This window comes from Mustela putorius, unplaced genomic scaffold (assembly GCF_011764305.1).
Source record: "Mustela putorius furo isolate JIRA1106 unplaced genomic scaffold, ASM1176430v1.1 tig00000831_pilon_pilon_pilon, whole genome shotgun sequence".
Taxonomy (NCBI): Eukaryota; Metazoa; Chordata; class Mammalia; order Carnivora; family Mustelidae; genus Mustela; species Mustela putorius.
The window spans coordinates 4,387,832-4,402,169 of record NW_025421490.1 but is presented as its reverse complement, the minus strand read 5'-3'; the positions used below and the strand labels follow the sequence as shown (position 1 = coordinate 4,402,169).

The window sequence follows — 14,338 nt, the reverse complement described above, 5'->3', positions numbered from 1 at the left end:
GCCAGGCAGCACCCCATTTAGCAAGTAGAGAGGCATCCCAGGGAGTTGTACACAATGGAAGGTTCTTATAGACAGGGGGTGGGGGTCAAGAAAGTTATTAGTACAAGAAAAGGATTGTTCCAGAGGAGTCTGTTAGCTAGGGAAAAAGCAAAGTGTCTTATCTTGTAGATGACCTCATCTCTCTTTGGGGGATGGAGAGGACCCAGATGACAGACTCATTGGCGCTGATGGAAAGACAAATTTTCTGACTGACCAGTTAAGGCCACATTTCTGAGGAGGTTGAAACTGCAATTACATTGGGTATTAAGTCCAAGTTTGGGAATTCAGTCTAAGTGACACCAATTTGGGCTCATAGTTTTCTTTTCTTTTCTTTTCTTTCTTTTTTTTTTTAACAACTCCCTCCTTTTGGTCAGACTCAGTTTAACTGAGAGATAAGATCAAATCTTAAGGCATGAAAACCACTCTTAGCTACTGCTCTAGTTCAGTTTTTGTTGCTCCTTTCTGTGGTATCTACAGATCATACGGTTTTTACTTGGCCCCTGTGATACTCGTGGGTCATGGCTTCTGGCTCACATTCTTCAAATTGGTAAATTTTTTCCTTTCCTTTGATGTTCCAGTGTTAGGGAGATCACTTGCTTGGTGGTTCATCACTGCAAACCAGGCATTTCAAGCTTTTGAGAGAAAACAATGCACCAGGGAGATTATTATGATTACTATAAGAGGATAATTCTCAATATTTGGAGTGCACTTTAGAGCCATGGTCCTTAAGACCTAAATCATTCAAAATCAAATAAGTCAAAGAAAGGCTCCATCGAAGGAGGCACTTTTTAAAGCCAAGCAGCTTGTTCTTATGTAATTGAATTTTAATGTCCCCAGAAGCATTAATCCAGGCATAGCACGTGATGTTGGACACAGAACAGACACCTCCTTGCTCAGCTAAAAGATAATCAGGAGATATTCTATTACCAAGGACAACTTTGGTCAGAGAATCTAACCAAAGGGGTTAGATTGGTTGGGCTGCTTTTGCTGTAGTTTGTAATGATTTTAAGGATTAAGGAGGTTTTCAAAAATTAGTTAATTTATTTGAGAGAGAGAGAGAGACTGAGTGAGGGGAGGAAGAGAGGAAGAGGGACAAGCAGACTTCACAATGATCATGGAGCCCAGGATGGGACTCAGTCTCATGACCCTGAGATCGATCTGAGCCAAAATCAAGAGTGGGACACTCAACGAACTGAGCCACCAGGTGCCCCAGGAATTAAGGAGTGTCTGATGATAGCTTCATTTACCTTTATCCCTAACCAGGGAAAGAGGAACTTTCCAAAAGAAGTGTCCTTTTTCATTCAACAGTGAATTTAGGAGAGTGACAAATGAGATGTCCTTTTTTGCTCGTGAAGAGCTAGAGGCACAGTTAGATATTTTTTCTAGCCTGACGTAAAAGAGGTTACCCCTGCTTAGCAGTGGCCTGGGAGACGAGGGTGCCATCCTTCTAGGCCAATGTCAGAGTGAAGGAAAGGAAAAGAAAGAGAAAAGATTTTATGTTTAAAGTAAAAATTCTTGATCCAGTGTCTTGACAAAAAAAGACCCTCCATGTCAGCTACTTCTTCCTCATCAATTTTGTTTGGAGGTCTCTAGTATCTTTCAGTTTTAAAGCAAGATCAGTCGTCAGAATGTGGTAGGCTTCCTTTTAATGGCGTCTCTGGTGATGGTTTAGAATACCAGTCACCAGGTTCTAGACTTTGACTTACAGGTGCATTTGAATTAGGATCCAATAAGGCTTCTTTAACCTGTTGATGACAGCCTTGAGCAGAAAATCTTAGAGACATAGTAGCTGGTCATACTATCAAGAGAAAAGAAGGGATCAGTAGAAGGTTGCATTCTGGTAGAATTTCAAGATTTTCACAAGATTTATGTTAAGACTCCTATGACTTATGCAGTGAAGTGCATATCTTGATCACTGGAGATAGTGGAAAGTGCACCCCAACTGGGAAAGAAATTTTTTATTATTATTATTACTTTTTACTGTGAGGGCATCAGCCTTGTGACTTTAACCTACCCAGAAAACTCATATAAAATAACAAGAACATATTAAAAACTCATACTCATACTCATACTCATAGTGGTAGTATAAATAAGTTCAGTTTCAATTGTTAAAATTCTGTAGAAGTCTCTACACCAATGTCTAGTCATAATTTGAGTCATCTTAAATGTACTATGGTCGGTGAAGGAATGCAAAAACCAATAAATTAGGTTTGTCAGGGAGCTTGGAAGAACAAAGTGACCAACTTGGACTTCTCATCATCCTGTTTACTGAATTTACAACCATTATTTATCTATATTATTTTTTTTCTGTAAAACAGACTGTAACCATGTCACAATGACATTAGGATAACAAAAGTCTGGCAAGGAGAAGACAGTTTTTTGCAGAAGCAGAATAGACTTTATCTACCTGTACTACAATTTTATAAATATAACTAAAATGTTAATTTTATAAATTAAAAGGTACAATTTTATAAATATAACTAAAAAGGTCTTAATATTTATTTCTTTGACAGTATTTTCCATGTAATTTGCATATTAAATAAGGCTAATTGGTTTAATGAATCTTTTGGAATACTCCAGGTTCAAAAGGGTTTTTTTTTGTTTTTTTTTATTTTAAGAATTTGATTTGGGGAAATTTGTCAAAAATATCAAAAAATGTTTTCAAGCACTTATCTAAATAGGATCCTAGATTTTTAAAAACTTAGTATTTAAAAAGTAAAGAAATGTAATCTTATCAAAAGTAGACCAAAGTCCAAGAAAACTTTGCCCTTTTAACAGAGAGTAAACCAATTTTTTTTTTCATCATTACAGTATTCCTTGTACCACACCCAGTGCTCCATGCAATCCGTGCCCTCTCTAATACCCACCACCTGGTTCCCCCAATCTCCAAATTTTAATTTTGTGTAGCTGAATGCAAGGAGTTTGCTGCTTGGGATGTATTAAACTGAACACAACCCAAGGGAGTATTAGAAGCAAAGAACCTTTATCACTTGTTACAAATAAGGAGACAGGGAGCTAGCTCTCAAAGTGCTGTCCTCTGGAGTTAGCACAGAAATCTTTATTTGGTGTATTAAGGGGCAGGGAGCTGGCGTGTACATTAAGGAACTCATCCATGTTCTATCACTTAGGCACTTTGGCTCGTACAAGTCTAGCATGTCAGCATTCTAGTGCATACATCATTTTTTCCAAAAAATGGCAGGAAAACCAACCATAGGAGGAGAGCTTTGTGTTATAATGATCTAAATGTAACTTTAGGACACCTCAGGGGGGCTTCTGTGCAGGTCCTCAGCTCCAAGCCTGGTCAGACTGGCTCAAATGCCAGGCAAGACACACGTAGCAAGTGACTATCAAATGAAACAAACTTGCCTCTCCTTGGTGGGAACTGCTGGTTTTGTAAGACAAAACACATTCTTTCCCTGCTTTTGTCTCTTCCTCCTCCTCTTTCAGCCCTCTGATTTAAGTAACTTCCAGTTGGATCCTAGCTAACGTTTGCACCAGCTTAAGCTGGATATTAAAACTGACTCTAATTTTAGCCAGCTTGACCACACATTAAAATTTAAATTTTTAAAATAAATTTCTATTTTTTCTATATTCTCCTGCTGTCTTTAGTTTTCACTTGAAGCCAGCTTCATTTTAAGGCAAAATTATTATTATTTACATGTCTCATATCTCATTTTCCCACATATGAAGATGTTTCTCTTACTATTTTTAGTAGTTTTAATTACATATCAATTAGAATTTTTAACTCTTAGTCATCTTGGTTTCTAGTGAAAACTAAGCAATGGTGAGCAGTCTGTCATATCAACATGTTTTTAAATTGCAAATTTATGGATGCATTTTAAAATTTTCAGAAGCATATGTCTTTTTAATTTATTTTAATGTAACATTAGCATATCTAAATATTTTTAGTTTCTCTGCAATAAGAAGCCAAAAGTAGATATACCTATATTTAGTAATTAGTATTCTAGTATTTTGTCTAATTTGGAAATGATTTAGATATCTAATGAGTTTAATTCAACTCATTATTTAACTTAGCGAAACTTTTAAATTTTTAAGTTACCAAAAATATTTGGGAAAACTATTGTTGGGGAGGAAGAAATTTTATTTTCCCTTTAAGGTCCTGGACTAAGAATCTAAGAGACAGATTTATGGGAGAATGTCAGATTTTGTGTCCTACCTGCAGAGACTCTGCATAGCCATGAAATGTCAAGGTCAAGCAATATGAGGCTAATAGGACAATCTGAGCTAAAGGGAAGAGTAGAGTCTGGGGATCCAAAGGGGGAGGAAGACCATTAGAAGGAAAGTGAAGGGAGGTGTTTGGAAACAAAGGTTGCCCTGCTATACAGGTTAGTTTCTTAGATAAAGAGGTCTCTCTGTTAGTCGGTCCTTCTCTGGTACAGGCAGGCTGTGAATGGGGATGGGGTTGGATAAAGGGATCTTCCTGAATCTGCTGGGTTTTGACTGCTTTTAACTCAAAATAATCTTTATGCCAAAGTGGCCCATCTTGGGGTGGTTTGCCTTTGGCCCCTACACATTTGGAAAATTTACCTAAACTTTTTTTTTTTTTAATATTTTTAAGTTTTAATTAATTTATTCTTTTTTTTTTTTTTTTAGATTTTATTTATTTATTTGACAGAGAGAAATCACAAGTAGATGGAGAGGCAGGCAGAGAGAGAGAGAGGGAAGCAGGCTCTCCGCTGAGCAGAGAGCCCGATGCGGGACTCGATCCCAGGACTCTGAGATCATGACCTGAGCCGAAGGCAGCGGCTTAACCCACTGAGCCACCCAGGTGCCCCTTACCTAAACTTTTTATTTAACCTACTTGTTTTTATTTTTTTATGCCTTATTTATTTATTTATTTGAGAGAGAGAGAGAGCACACAAGTTGGGGAGAAGGGGCAGAGGGAGAGGGAGAGAGGACTTGGGCAGACTCCACACTGAGTTCAGAGCCTGAAGGGAAGCTTGATCTCATGACCCCTGAGATCACAACTTGAGCTGAAACCAAGTTGGCCACTTAACCATAGCCTACTTATTATTTTTTTTTCAAAGATTTTATTTATTTATTTGACAGACGGAGATCACAGAGAGGCAGGCAGAGAGAGAGGAGGAAGCAGGCTCCCTGCTGAGCAGAGAGCCCGATGCGGAGCTCGATCCCAGGACCCTGGGATGGTGACCTGAGCTGAAGGCAGAGGCTTTAACCCACTGAGCCACCCAGGTGTCCCAACCTACTTGTTTTTAATAATTAAGTTTAGATTTCTTACAAAAACTTTATTAAGCATTAGACAAAGTCAGTCTAAGCTATTATTTTTTTGTGGATAAATCTTGTAAGATAACATAAACTTATTTGACTAGTGAATGCAGGTAGAATAAAAATTTTATATTTCATGTCAGTAGCTCCAAAGACATATTTAGTTTTGTAGGGGCCAAAGGAAGGCAGCCCCAAGACGGACCACGTTGACATTGAGATTAATCTGAATTAAAAGCAGTCAAAACCCACAGTTCAGGAGAAGTTCCTTATCTCCCCTTGGCTTAAGAGAGTTATTAACAAAGATCTCTCTTTACCTAAGAAATCTATCTGCTTATAGGGCACCTGTGTTTTCCAAATACCTCCTTTAGTGATCTTTCTCTCCTTGGTATCCTTAGATCACTACCCCTCTCTTTAGCTCATATAAATCTTGTTAACTGACTATTTTTGAAATTTTTATGTCTGTATGGATTTCTTATACAAACACTATTAAATTTTATTTTCCCCTGTTAATCTGCCTCATGTTAGTTTGATTCTAAGTCCAGCTAGAAGAATCTTGAAAGGAGGATGAAATTCTTCCTCCCCAACATTTTGATTAAACCATCAATCACAAACTAGCTTTTATATATATTATTTTCCCAGAGCATATGATCTTGAAAAGCATTTGGGTTAGTTTTTATTGCTTTGAGTTTTAGAATGAGCAATCTTTATAAGCACTTGCCTTCAAATCACCTAAATAGACTTTCACAAATTATTGTTAGCAAAATCCATCATGAGGTAGAAACACATTTACAACACATAGACACACATAAACAGATAGATGCCAACTTTAAAGCTTCTATTTAATTTATTTATTAAAATATTTTATTTTTTAAGTAATCTCTATGCGCAATGTAAGGCTTGAATTTACAACCCTGAGATCAAGAACTGTATGCTCTACCCACTGAGCCAGCCAGGTGCCCCAATACCTTCAGTTTTGAAATTAATGCCTTGAAATAGGTACAGAATTTACTAGTCTCAGAAGTTGAATCTGAGTTTGTTTTTCTAGTAGATGGAATAAATTAAGGTTATTGATCTAGGTGGCTAATGCTCTTTCTAGAAGGACTTTTGTTCTCTTAAGGACAGAAGTTTTACGATACTTACATGCTCTTTGAGATAAATACGGGAGATTTTGGAATTAGTAAAGAGGATTGGTCTCTGAATTATTTTTGGAACTATACCTCTGGTCCTATAAAGACCAGATTTATAAAACAGGGCTGTTTTTAGTTTCTCAAAGAATTGGGCTGTTGCCTAAAACATCTTAAATGACTCATACATCCATCTTCCTATGAGAAAGTCTTTTTTTCTGGGTACATTTAACTTAGGGGAGAAGGCCTAAAAAATTTTTTTTATCAGGCTCTGAATATCAGCTTTTAATTTGGCCATATTTTTGATTACAGATTTTGAAAATCTTTTTAAAATATCTTGTTAGGTTTTAGCTGGGACAAACAGTAAAGATTTCTGGCAGTATATAACAACCTCATGGGCCTGAGAAGCATCCTCAAAGAGGGTGTAAAAGATACTATTTTTATAAGATCTAGAGCCACTCCCAAAGAGAGCCAAAGAAAGAACCAAGGCAGGCGGAAAGCCAAGCCATGTTCTCAGAATGTGAAACAAGATGAGCATGAAGGAAACAGCTATTCCCAGGAGAAAAGGATCAATAACCAGTGATTTGGGATTTGGAAAGGAAGGAACACCGTGAATTTTTATTTCCCTTTCTCAGCTGGGCTCAGGCAGTAATCTGTTTTTAAAACGACTGTTGAGGACTCTCCCTGGGTTTAAGAAATTAACTATGGCCCTAGGTTAGCCTTTGACCAGGGGATGAAAGACCCCTGAGGACAACCACTGTAACCTCAGGGGGTTTTATTTTCAAAGGTAACCATCTCTTCCAAGTGGAAAGGCCATTCAGACAGAAAGTCCACTGAGTACTCAGGTGAGAAGGACAGAGAGGAGCAGCACAGTTACAGCCTTTCGTCCCAGGTACTGTGTATGTTTTTAATTCTTTCATTAGCCTTTTGTTATGAATCTTTCAAGGAAACTATTGTGGAATCTTGAAGTCTTTTGGAAGCTTCTGCATACCAATTAAAATGGGCTTCCCATTCTGTTTACTTAATTTAAAAGCCTTTACTCTTTTTTTTTTCTAAGATTGATTTATTTGGGAGAGAAAAAGAGTGTGAGTGTGCATGCATGACTAGGGAACAAGAGAAAGAGAGAGAGAGAGAGAGACTCTCAGACTCCCCACCAAGCGCGAAGCCCAAAGCAGGCCTCCATTCAGAACCCTGAGATCAGGACTGGAGCTGAAATCAAGAATTGGACTCTTAACCGAAGGAGCCACCCGGGTGCCCCCCCACTTTTTAAGAGTCTTTTAAGTGCCCTTCTTAAATGAACAATCTTGTCTAATTAGAACAGACCCCATAATGGCCAACCTAATTTACCAGGTTTTTTAAATAATTTCTTTTATATTCCTAGATACATTTAACTTTGGGGCTAAAGTGCTTAAACATAGAACAAACAGGCGTGCTGGAGAGCGGTGTGCTGACTTTAGAACTTAAAGATCCCATGAGCTAAAGATTTGAGTTTCTCGGAGCTGAAGTAATTAATAACCTAAAAGGAGTGTGCGGTTTACAGTGTGCCTTGTGGCAAGGACGTTTTCTTGAGCTTGGCAGGTGACCCAGGGTCGATCTCCCTTGTTGCATGACCAATTTATCCTGTCACGGGAGTCCTCCTGAGGTGGCAGGCACTATTAACAGCCTTGAAATGCTCCATTCGTGCCCACTGATATTGTGCCTTCTGGCCTCTGAGATCCCACCAGCCATGGCCACTTACTTATACCGGACAAGACAAGTAGACACATGACTTAATGGATCAGCCGTACGGCATCCTGATCCACCAAGTGCCCTGAAATCTGGCTGAGGTCCTGCCCCCCGCCCCAGGGAGCTGTGACCAGAGGCTAGGGGCGTGGCTCCAGGCTGACCAGTCTGCCCTCTCGGTTAGGCTCCAGTCAAATATGCCATCTCAATGGACTCAACACAAGTTTACCCACTCTGTTAAAAGAAAGCCAATTAGATCAGGAGCTCAGTTGTCTCAAAAGACAAATCAGACTGAAAGGAGCTGAAGCGTAGACCTCGAAACTATGAGAAAGACAGTGGACTCAGAAAATCTGCAGGTATCATGCCTCTGTTTATCGCTGTCCCCAAATGCTGCTGGAAGTTTGCTTCCAGTACCCTCACTGTCATCAGTTCTGCTAAATAACAGAACTCAAACAAGTACATTTGACAATCTAATTGGCTTTATTAAGTGACTCATGAACCGGGCAGTACCCCATCTAGCAAGTAGAGAGGCACCCCAAGGAGTTGTACACAATGGAGGTTCTTATAGATGGTGGGGGGTGGCAGCAAGAAAGTTATTAGTACAAGAAAAGGATTGTTCTAGAGGAGGCTGTTTGCTGGGGGAAAAGCAAGGTGTCTTACCAGGCAGATGACCTCATCTTTCTTTGGGGAATGGAGAGGCCCCAGGTGACAGACTCACTGGCAGTGATGGAAAGAAACTTTTCCCAACTGACTGGTTCAGGTGAGAGTGCTGGTCTTGTAAAATGGTCCTGAAGTATTCCCTCTTCTTCAGTTTTCGGAAAGACTTTGAGAAGGGTTGGCATCCATACTTCATTAAATGTTTGGTAGACTTTACGATTGAAGGCGTTGGGTTCTGGACTTTTGTTAGGACCAGAGGTATAGTTCCAAAAATAATTCAAAGACCAGTCCTCTTTTTTGTTTTTTTGATTACTGATTCAATGTCTTAACTAGCAATCGTGTCTTCAGATTTCCCATTTCTTCATGATTCAGGCCCTCTCACTTTTTAAAGATTTTATTTATTTATTTGTCAGAGAAATAGCGAGAACAAGCAGATGGAGTGGCAGGCAGAGTGAGGGGCCCAGGGCAGCACTCAGTCAGGACCCTGGGGTCATGACTTGAGCCAAAGGGAGATGTTTAACCTACTGAGCCACCTGGGTGTCCCCATGACTCAGTCTTGATAGACTGGATATTTATCCATTTCTTGTAGGTCATCCAATTTGTTGGCATATAATTGTTTTTTTGTAGTGTCTTATGATCCTCTGTATTTCTGTGGTATCTGTTGTAATGTCCCCTCTTTCATTTCTAATTTTATTTATTTGAGTCCTCTCTTTTTTTCTCGGTGTCTGGCTAAAGGTTTGTCAGTTTTGTTCATCTTTTAAAAAAAATTTGGTTTATCTTTAATGTAGCTTTTTAAATTTATACTCTGTTTCTTCATTCCTCAGTAACTCTATGCTACTATAAATAAAAACTGCCCTTGTCATTGATAAAGATATATTTCCTTCCTGGTGATAGGGTTTAATTAATTAAGTGATTTAATGATTCAACACACTTGTTTTGATAGTCTACCATGTACCAGGCACTGAGGATATAGAAATGTACAAGGAAGATACGGTCTGTGTCCTTTTTGGCATTTACAGTACAACGGACAGCTTAAACCAATCTGTGGTCCTCTAAACTGAGCTTAACCTACTAGTCCTTCATGATGTGGTTCCAGACGTCTTTTTAGCCCCACTTCCCACCATCCCCCAACCTGCCCTTTCTTCTAGCCATATTTGCAGTTCTGAAGGCATACAGAGCTTCTGTACCTCTGACCTTTACGGGTATGAGGACCTCTCCTCAGAATGCCTCCGCGCTCTCCTTGACACCTTGCCTTTTGGCCTTCAAGATTCAGTTTAAGCACGACTCTCGAAAAGTGTTTCCTGTCACCACCTCCCCCAGTCTGATTGCGTGCCCTTTTTTGGTACCGCGAGTATTCTTCCCTACCCAAATAGAGCTCTATCAGAACATGTGCCAAATAAACTTGCTGTGATTACTGGTTTACTGGAGTCTTTTCCCACATTCAACTCCTAGTCCCTGGAGACCAAGGTTGAGTCTCTTTCCATTCTATGTAGCTTTGTATTCTTACCATCTGGCATTAGTCCAGCCATATATTCTGGAAGTATTTGTTGAATTATACATTGAGAGTCACTGTCTGTCCATCTGATATGGTAGAACCCCATCCATATTCTCTATTGTCCTCACAATGCTGAATGAGCCTGAAATGAATTGTCAGGAAAAAAAAATATCATTGTTTTCCATCTTGAGAACGATAGTAGTACATCAGGTTGAAACAGGAAAGAAAAACTTTACCCTCTGAAGAAAAGTTTTAAAGAGTGCTATTTGTTGGTTTTTAAGAATCATAGACAGGCTGTGCCTGGGTCATTAGGAGGGGGCAGCTTGACCACAAAAGTTCTTTGTCAAAGAGGGTGATTTATACACAGTCATGATGATTTTGCAGATGGCAGCTGTGGTCTGCGATGAGGAACAATCTGTATCTCTTCGGTCATATAGTTCTACCTTATGCTCAGATAAGAATTGTTCTGAGTAGCCTCACCTACAAATGCCAAATGCCAGAAGCAAAGTTAGAATAATCCTTCCTTAGAGGATAATAAAGTTAAAGCTCAGTTTATTATGGTTTTATTGGAATCAGAGTTAAGAATGAACGTGGAAACATACCTCTTCTGTGTCTTGTTCTTTCATCCCATTTCTACAGTATCCATCTCTCCTGATTCTATTTTTCCCCACCCAGCCAAGACAGGGGAGTGGACGCACTGGGGCCATAGTTTAAAGGCTGAAGCCCTTACCATGGAGAGAGTGGCTTCCACAGCAGGGAGCGTATGCTGTGTCCCTTAGGAACCCAAACAGAAACCTCCCCCTCCTCTCGTAGTCAGACCCCCTGATTTTGAGCAGTCGTCTTAAAAACCTCAACCTCCAAGACTAACATGCAACCTAGCCACCCAGAATGGGCTGCCTGGGGCCTGACAGGCTGGGCCTTAAAGAACCAGGTGAGAAAGGCTTTTTCTTGGATCATAATTTGGGGTTGTTGGCCTGGGAAGATGGGGAGAAGCCTGGGAAAGAAGGTCAGTAGACACACACTGTAGTGTTGGAAAGTGCTTTGCTTTAACCTTTGAGGTGCAGTTTAGTTAAAGGACCAGATGCTTGAAGAGATAACAGTTTACAAGACAAATACAATCCCTACTCTTGTACCAAGTCCCTTGCCCTTGTGGACAAGTAAATATAAGGGGGTGCACACAAGTCTTATGATAAGGGACTTATAGGACGCTAAAAAGACACCCTGGAGGAAAGGATAATGTGTAGCCTGCTGATCAGAAGAAATGAATGAAACTGTCGTGCCCATGTGTATAGAAGGGTAGGTAGTGGCCTTGACCATCCTGCTCCAGGGGGAAGAGTGATGTCAAGGATCTGCCTTGGGCAATGGAGAGTCTATAGCCCAGGTGTCCCTGCCTTTTGTAGCTTCTCCAAGGAATTAAGATGGTGAGGGAGCAGATAGAGGCAGTGGTGGTAGAATCAGTGAGGGCTGGCAGGGTCAGCGTGAGGAATGTCATGGTCAAGGGTGTGTCCAAGTGTCTGTTGTTCTGGCTGGGACAGCCGTGACGGAGTGCCATCCGTCGGGAAGTAAATGCCAGCTTGCCGTCCCACTGGTGAGGCAAGACCATTAGCGGCCCAGCGAGGCTGCAGCCCCCGCCGGGCAAGAAGAGCAGCCTGAACAACATCTGGGGGTTTTGAAAGGATTTACCTGGTTTCCATGCACTCCTTTGGAAGGAGAGGAATGAGGGAGGATCTGGCGCCATCTTCTGAAGACTCTGCACTGGGCTGCGGATGTGTGTCACTGGAAAGGAATTTTCCTTACTGGGCTTCATCTGGACGGTGCGTGAACTTGTACTCTTTTCAGGATGTTCTTTTATCACCATACTCTGCGTGTCCAAGCCGATAAGATGATGGAATAAAGTATCTATTTCAAATCACTCATGGAATGCACGAAGCCCCAACAATATGGTGATGGAGCCAAGAAGAGTCAAATATATTCCACCCTTTTGTACAGATGTTTTGAAAACATCTGTACTTGTGGTTGTTGGGTTGTTGGCATTTTACAAGGATGCTGTTGCCTAAGATTCCTGCTAGGACTGGAGCGCAGGCAAGATCCTGTGATTACAAGGTTCCTTGGCAACTAAATGCCTTAAACAGTGTTAGAAACAAGACTATAAAACAGAAGTCTGGACTGTGTCAGGAGGCATTTAACAAGACTTCGGTGTCTATGTGGTATTTTTATGATTTGCAAAGCATTAAGGCAACATTAAGCCCAACATAGTTACTATAGTAATAACCAGTGCAAATTTTGAGATCTACTAAACATTTTTTTAAAAATGAGATATGTTTAGGGGCGCCTGGGTGGCTCAGTCAGTTAAACATCTGCCTTTGGCTCAGGTCATGATCCCAGGGTCCTGGGATCGAGCCCCACATCAGACTCTCTGATCAGCAGGGGAGACTGTTTCTCCTCTCCCTCTGCCCCTGCTCATGTGCTCTCTAGTTCACTCTCTCTCTCAAGTAAATAAATAGAAAATATCTTTAAAAAAAGATGTTTAGGGGCTCCTGGGTGGCTCAGTGGGTGCAAGCCTCAGCCTTCAGCTCAGGTCATGATCTCAGAGTCCTGGGATCGAGCCCCGCATTGGGCTCTCTGCTCAGCGGGGAGCCTGCTTCCCCCTCTCTCTCTGCCTACTTGTGATCTCTCTCTGTCAAATAAATAAATAAAATCTAAAAAAAAAAAAGATGTTTAAATATTTTGATAGGGCTGCCTCTAAATATATCAAAATAGAGAATATTCATTAGTTTGCTAAATACTCAGACTTCACAAGGTCCTTTTTAAAAGACTCTTCAGAAAAAGCATTTAGACATTTAAATAAAATGAGCAGCTGTCGGGCGCCTGGGTGGCTCAGTGGGTTAAGCTGCTGCCTTCGGCTCAGGTCATGATCTCAGGGTCCTGGGATCGAGTCCCGCATCGGGCTCTCTGCTCGGCAGGGAGCCTGCTTCCCTCTCTCTCTCTCTCTCTCTCTCTCTGCCTGCCTCTCTGCCTAATTGTGATCTCTCTCTGTCAAATAAATAAATAAAAATCTTTAAAAAAAAAAATGAGCAGCTGTCATTAGAGTGACTTCTTAAAACCATAATCCAACCAGACACCTTAATTTTCCTTTGCACTAAAAACTATAGCCTCTCTTCTGGTACTATCAAGAATTATTGACATGAGGTTAAAAATTACTCTAGGATAGAGAGCACAACAATCTCTTTGACAGACTGAAGTATTAATATGTATCAAAGAAACAACCCTTCACTACTGACCAAATTCAAACCACTCTTGTCATCATAAAAGCAATAAATAATCAATCTTGGGTTGAAATGTGTGTTGTGCTCCCCCCACTTCCAACATTTACAGGGCCCAGTGCAGAATACAAGGAGATGGTCTCATGCCGTAGATCTAACGGTCATAAACCAACCTAATGACTTGCTCACCAAAATACGTTCTGTCCTTCTCTATTTACAAATACACTTTCATGATTGGACAGCAAGCTCACATTTAAAATTCTTGGACCACTTTGTGTTGTACGTCAGCAATTCCCCTCTCCCAGGCCACCCTCTCTTCTTCTTACCACTGGCTTCATCCTATACTGTAGGGCCTTGGAGAACGTGGCCCATGTGGACACCCTAGCCTTGCACATACAAGCTCTCGCCACCTCTCACCATTGCCCCAACAGTTGTGCATGGCCACCTGCATGTCTAGGAGTGGGTTTCCCGCTTTTCTGTCCACCCTTAGACCAGACCTAGAGAAGAGACCAGTGCAGGTCCTGGAAGAGAGCTCAGGGTCATTGGGGGAAGGGAATCCCAGGGTCTTGTGTACCTGGAGTCTGATCTAGAAAAGAGGTCATGGACACCTATTTGGCGTGTCCCTTTGGCCCTGAAGGGAGGGCATGGCCAGAGAAAAGCAAGAGTGAGCTCTCTAAGAGTGAGCTCTAGGACAAGAGCCTCTCTTTTCCTTTATCACAGGGTGGGTCCTGGGGAACTTTTCTGCACGTGACTAAGGCTAAAACCACCCCACCCCTATTTAACAGTGTTAT

General features: G+C 40.9%; 1 protein-coding gene across 5 annotated transcripts in view; it reads left to right on the top strand.

The window, feature by feature from the left end:
* MBOAT1 (membrane bound O-acyltransferase domain containing 1) overlaps window positions 1-14,338 on the top strand; it is a 239,676-nt gene that overhangs the window by 79,739 nt on the left and 145,599 nt on the right. For 4 of the 5 annotated variants that reach the window (XR_006608124.1, XM_045085079.1, XM_045085081.1 and 1 more), the window contains exon 3: window positions 7,198-7,302. The exons of the other annotated variant lie outside the window; for it this stretch is intronic. Coding sequence is in view for 3 of the 4 variants with exons in the window: in XM_045085079.1 (XP_044941014.1) it covers window positions 7,198-7,302 (105 nt within the window). In the remaining variant the exon portion in view is untranslated. The remainder of the gene's footprint in view (window positions 1-7,197; window positions 7,303-14,338) is intronic. 5 annotated transcript variants of the gene reach the window in all.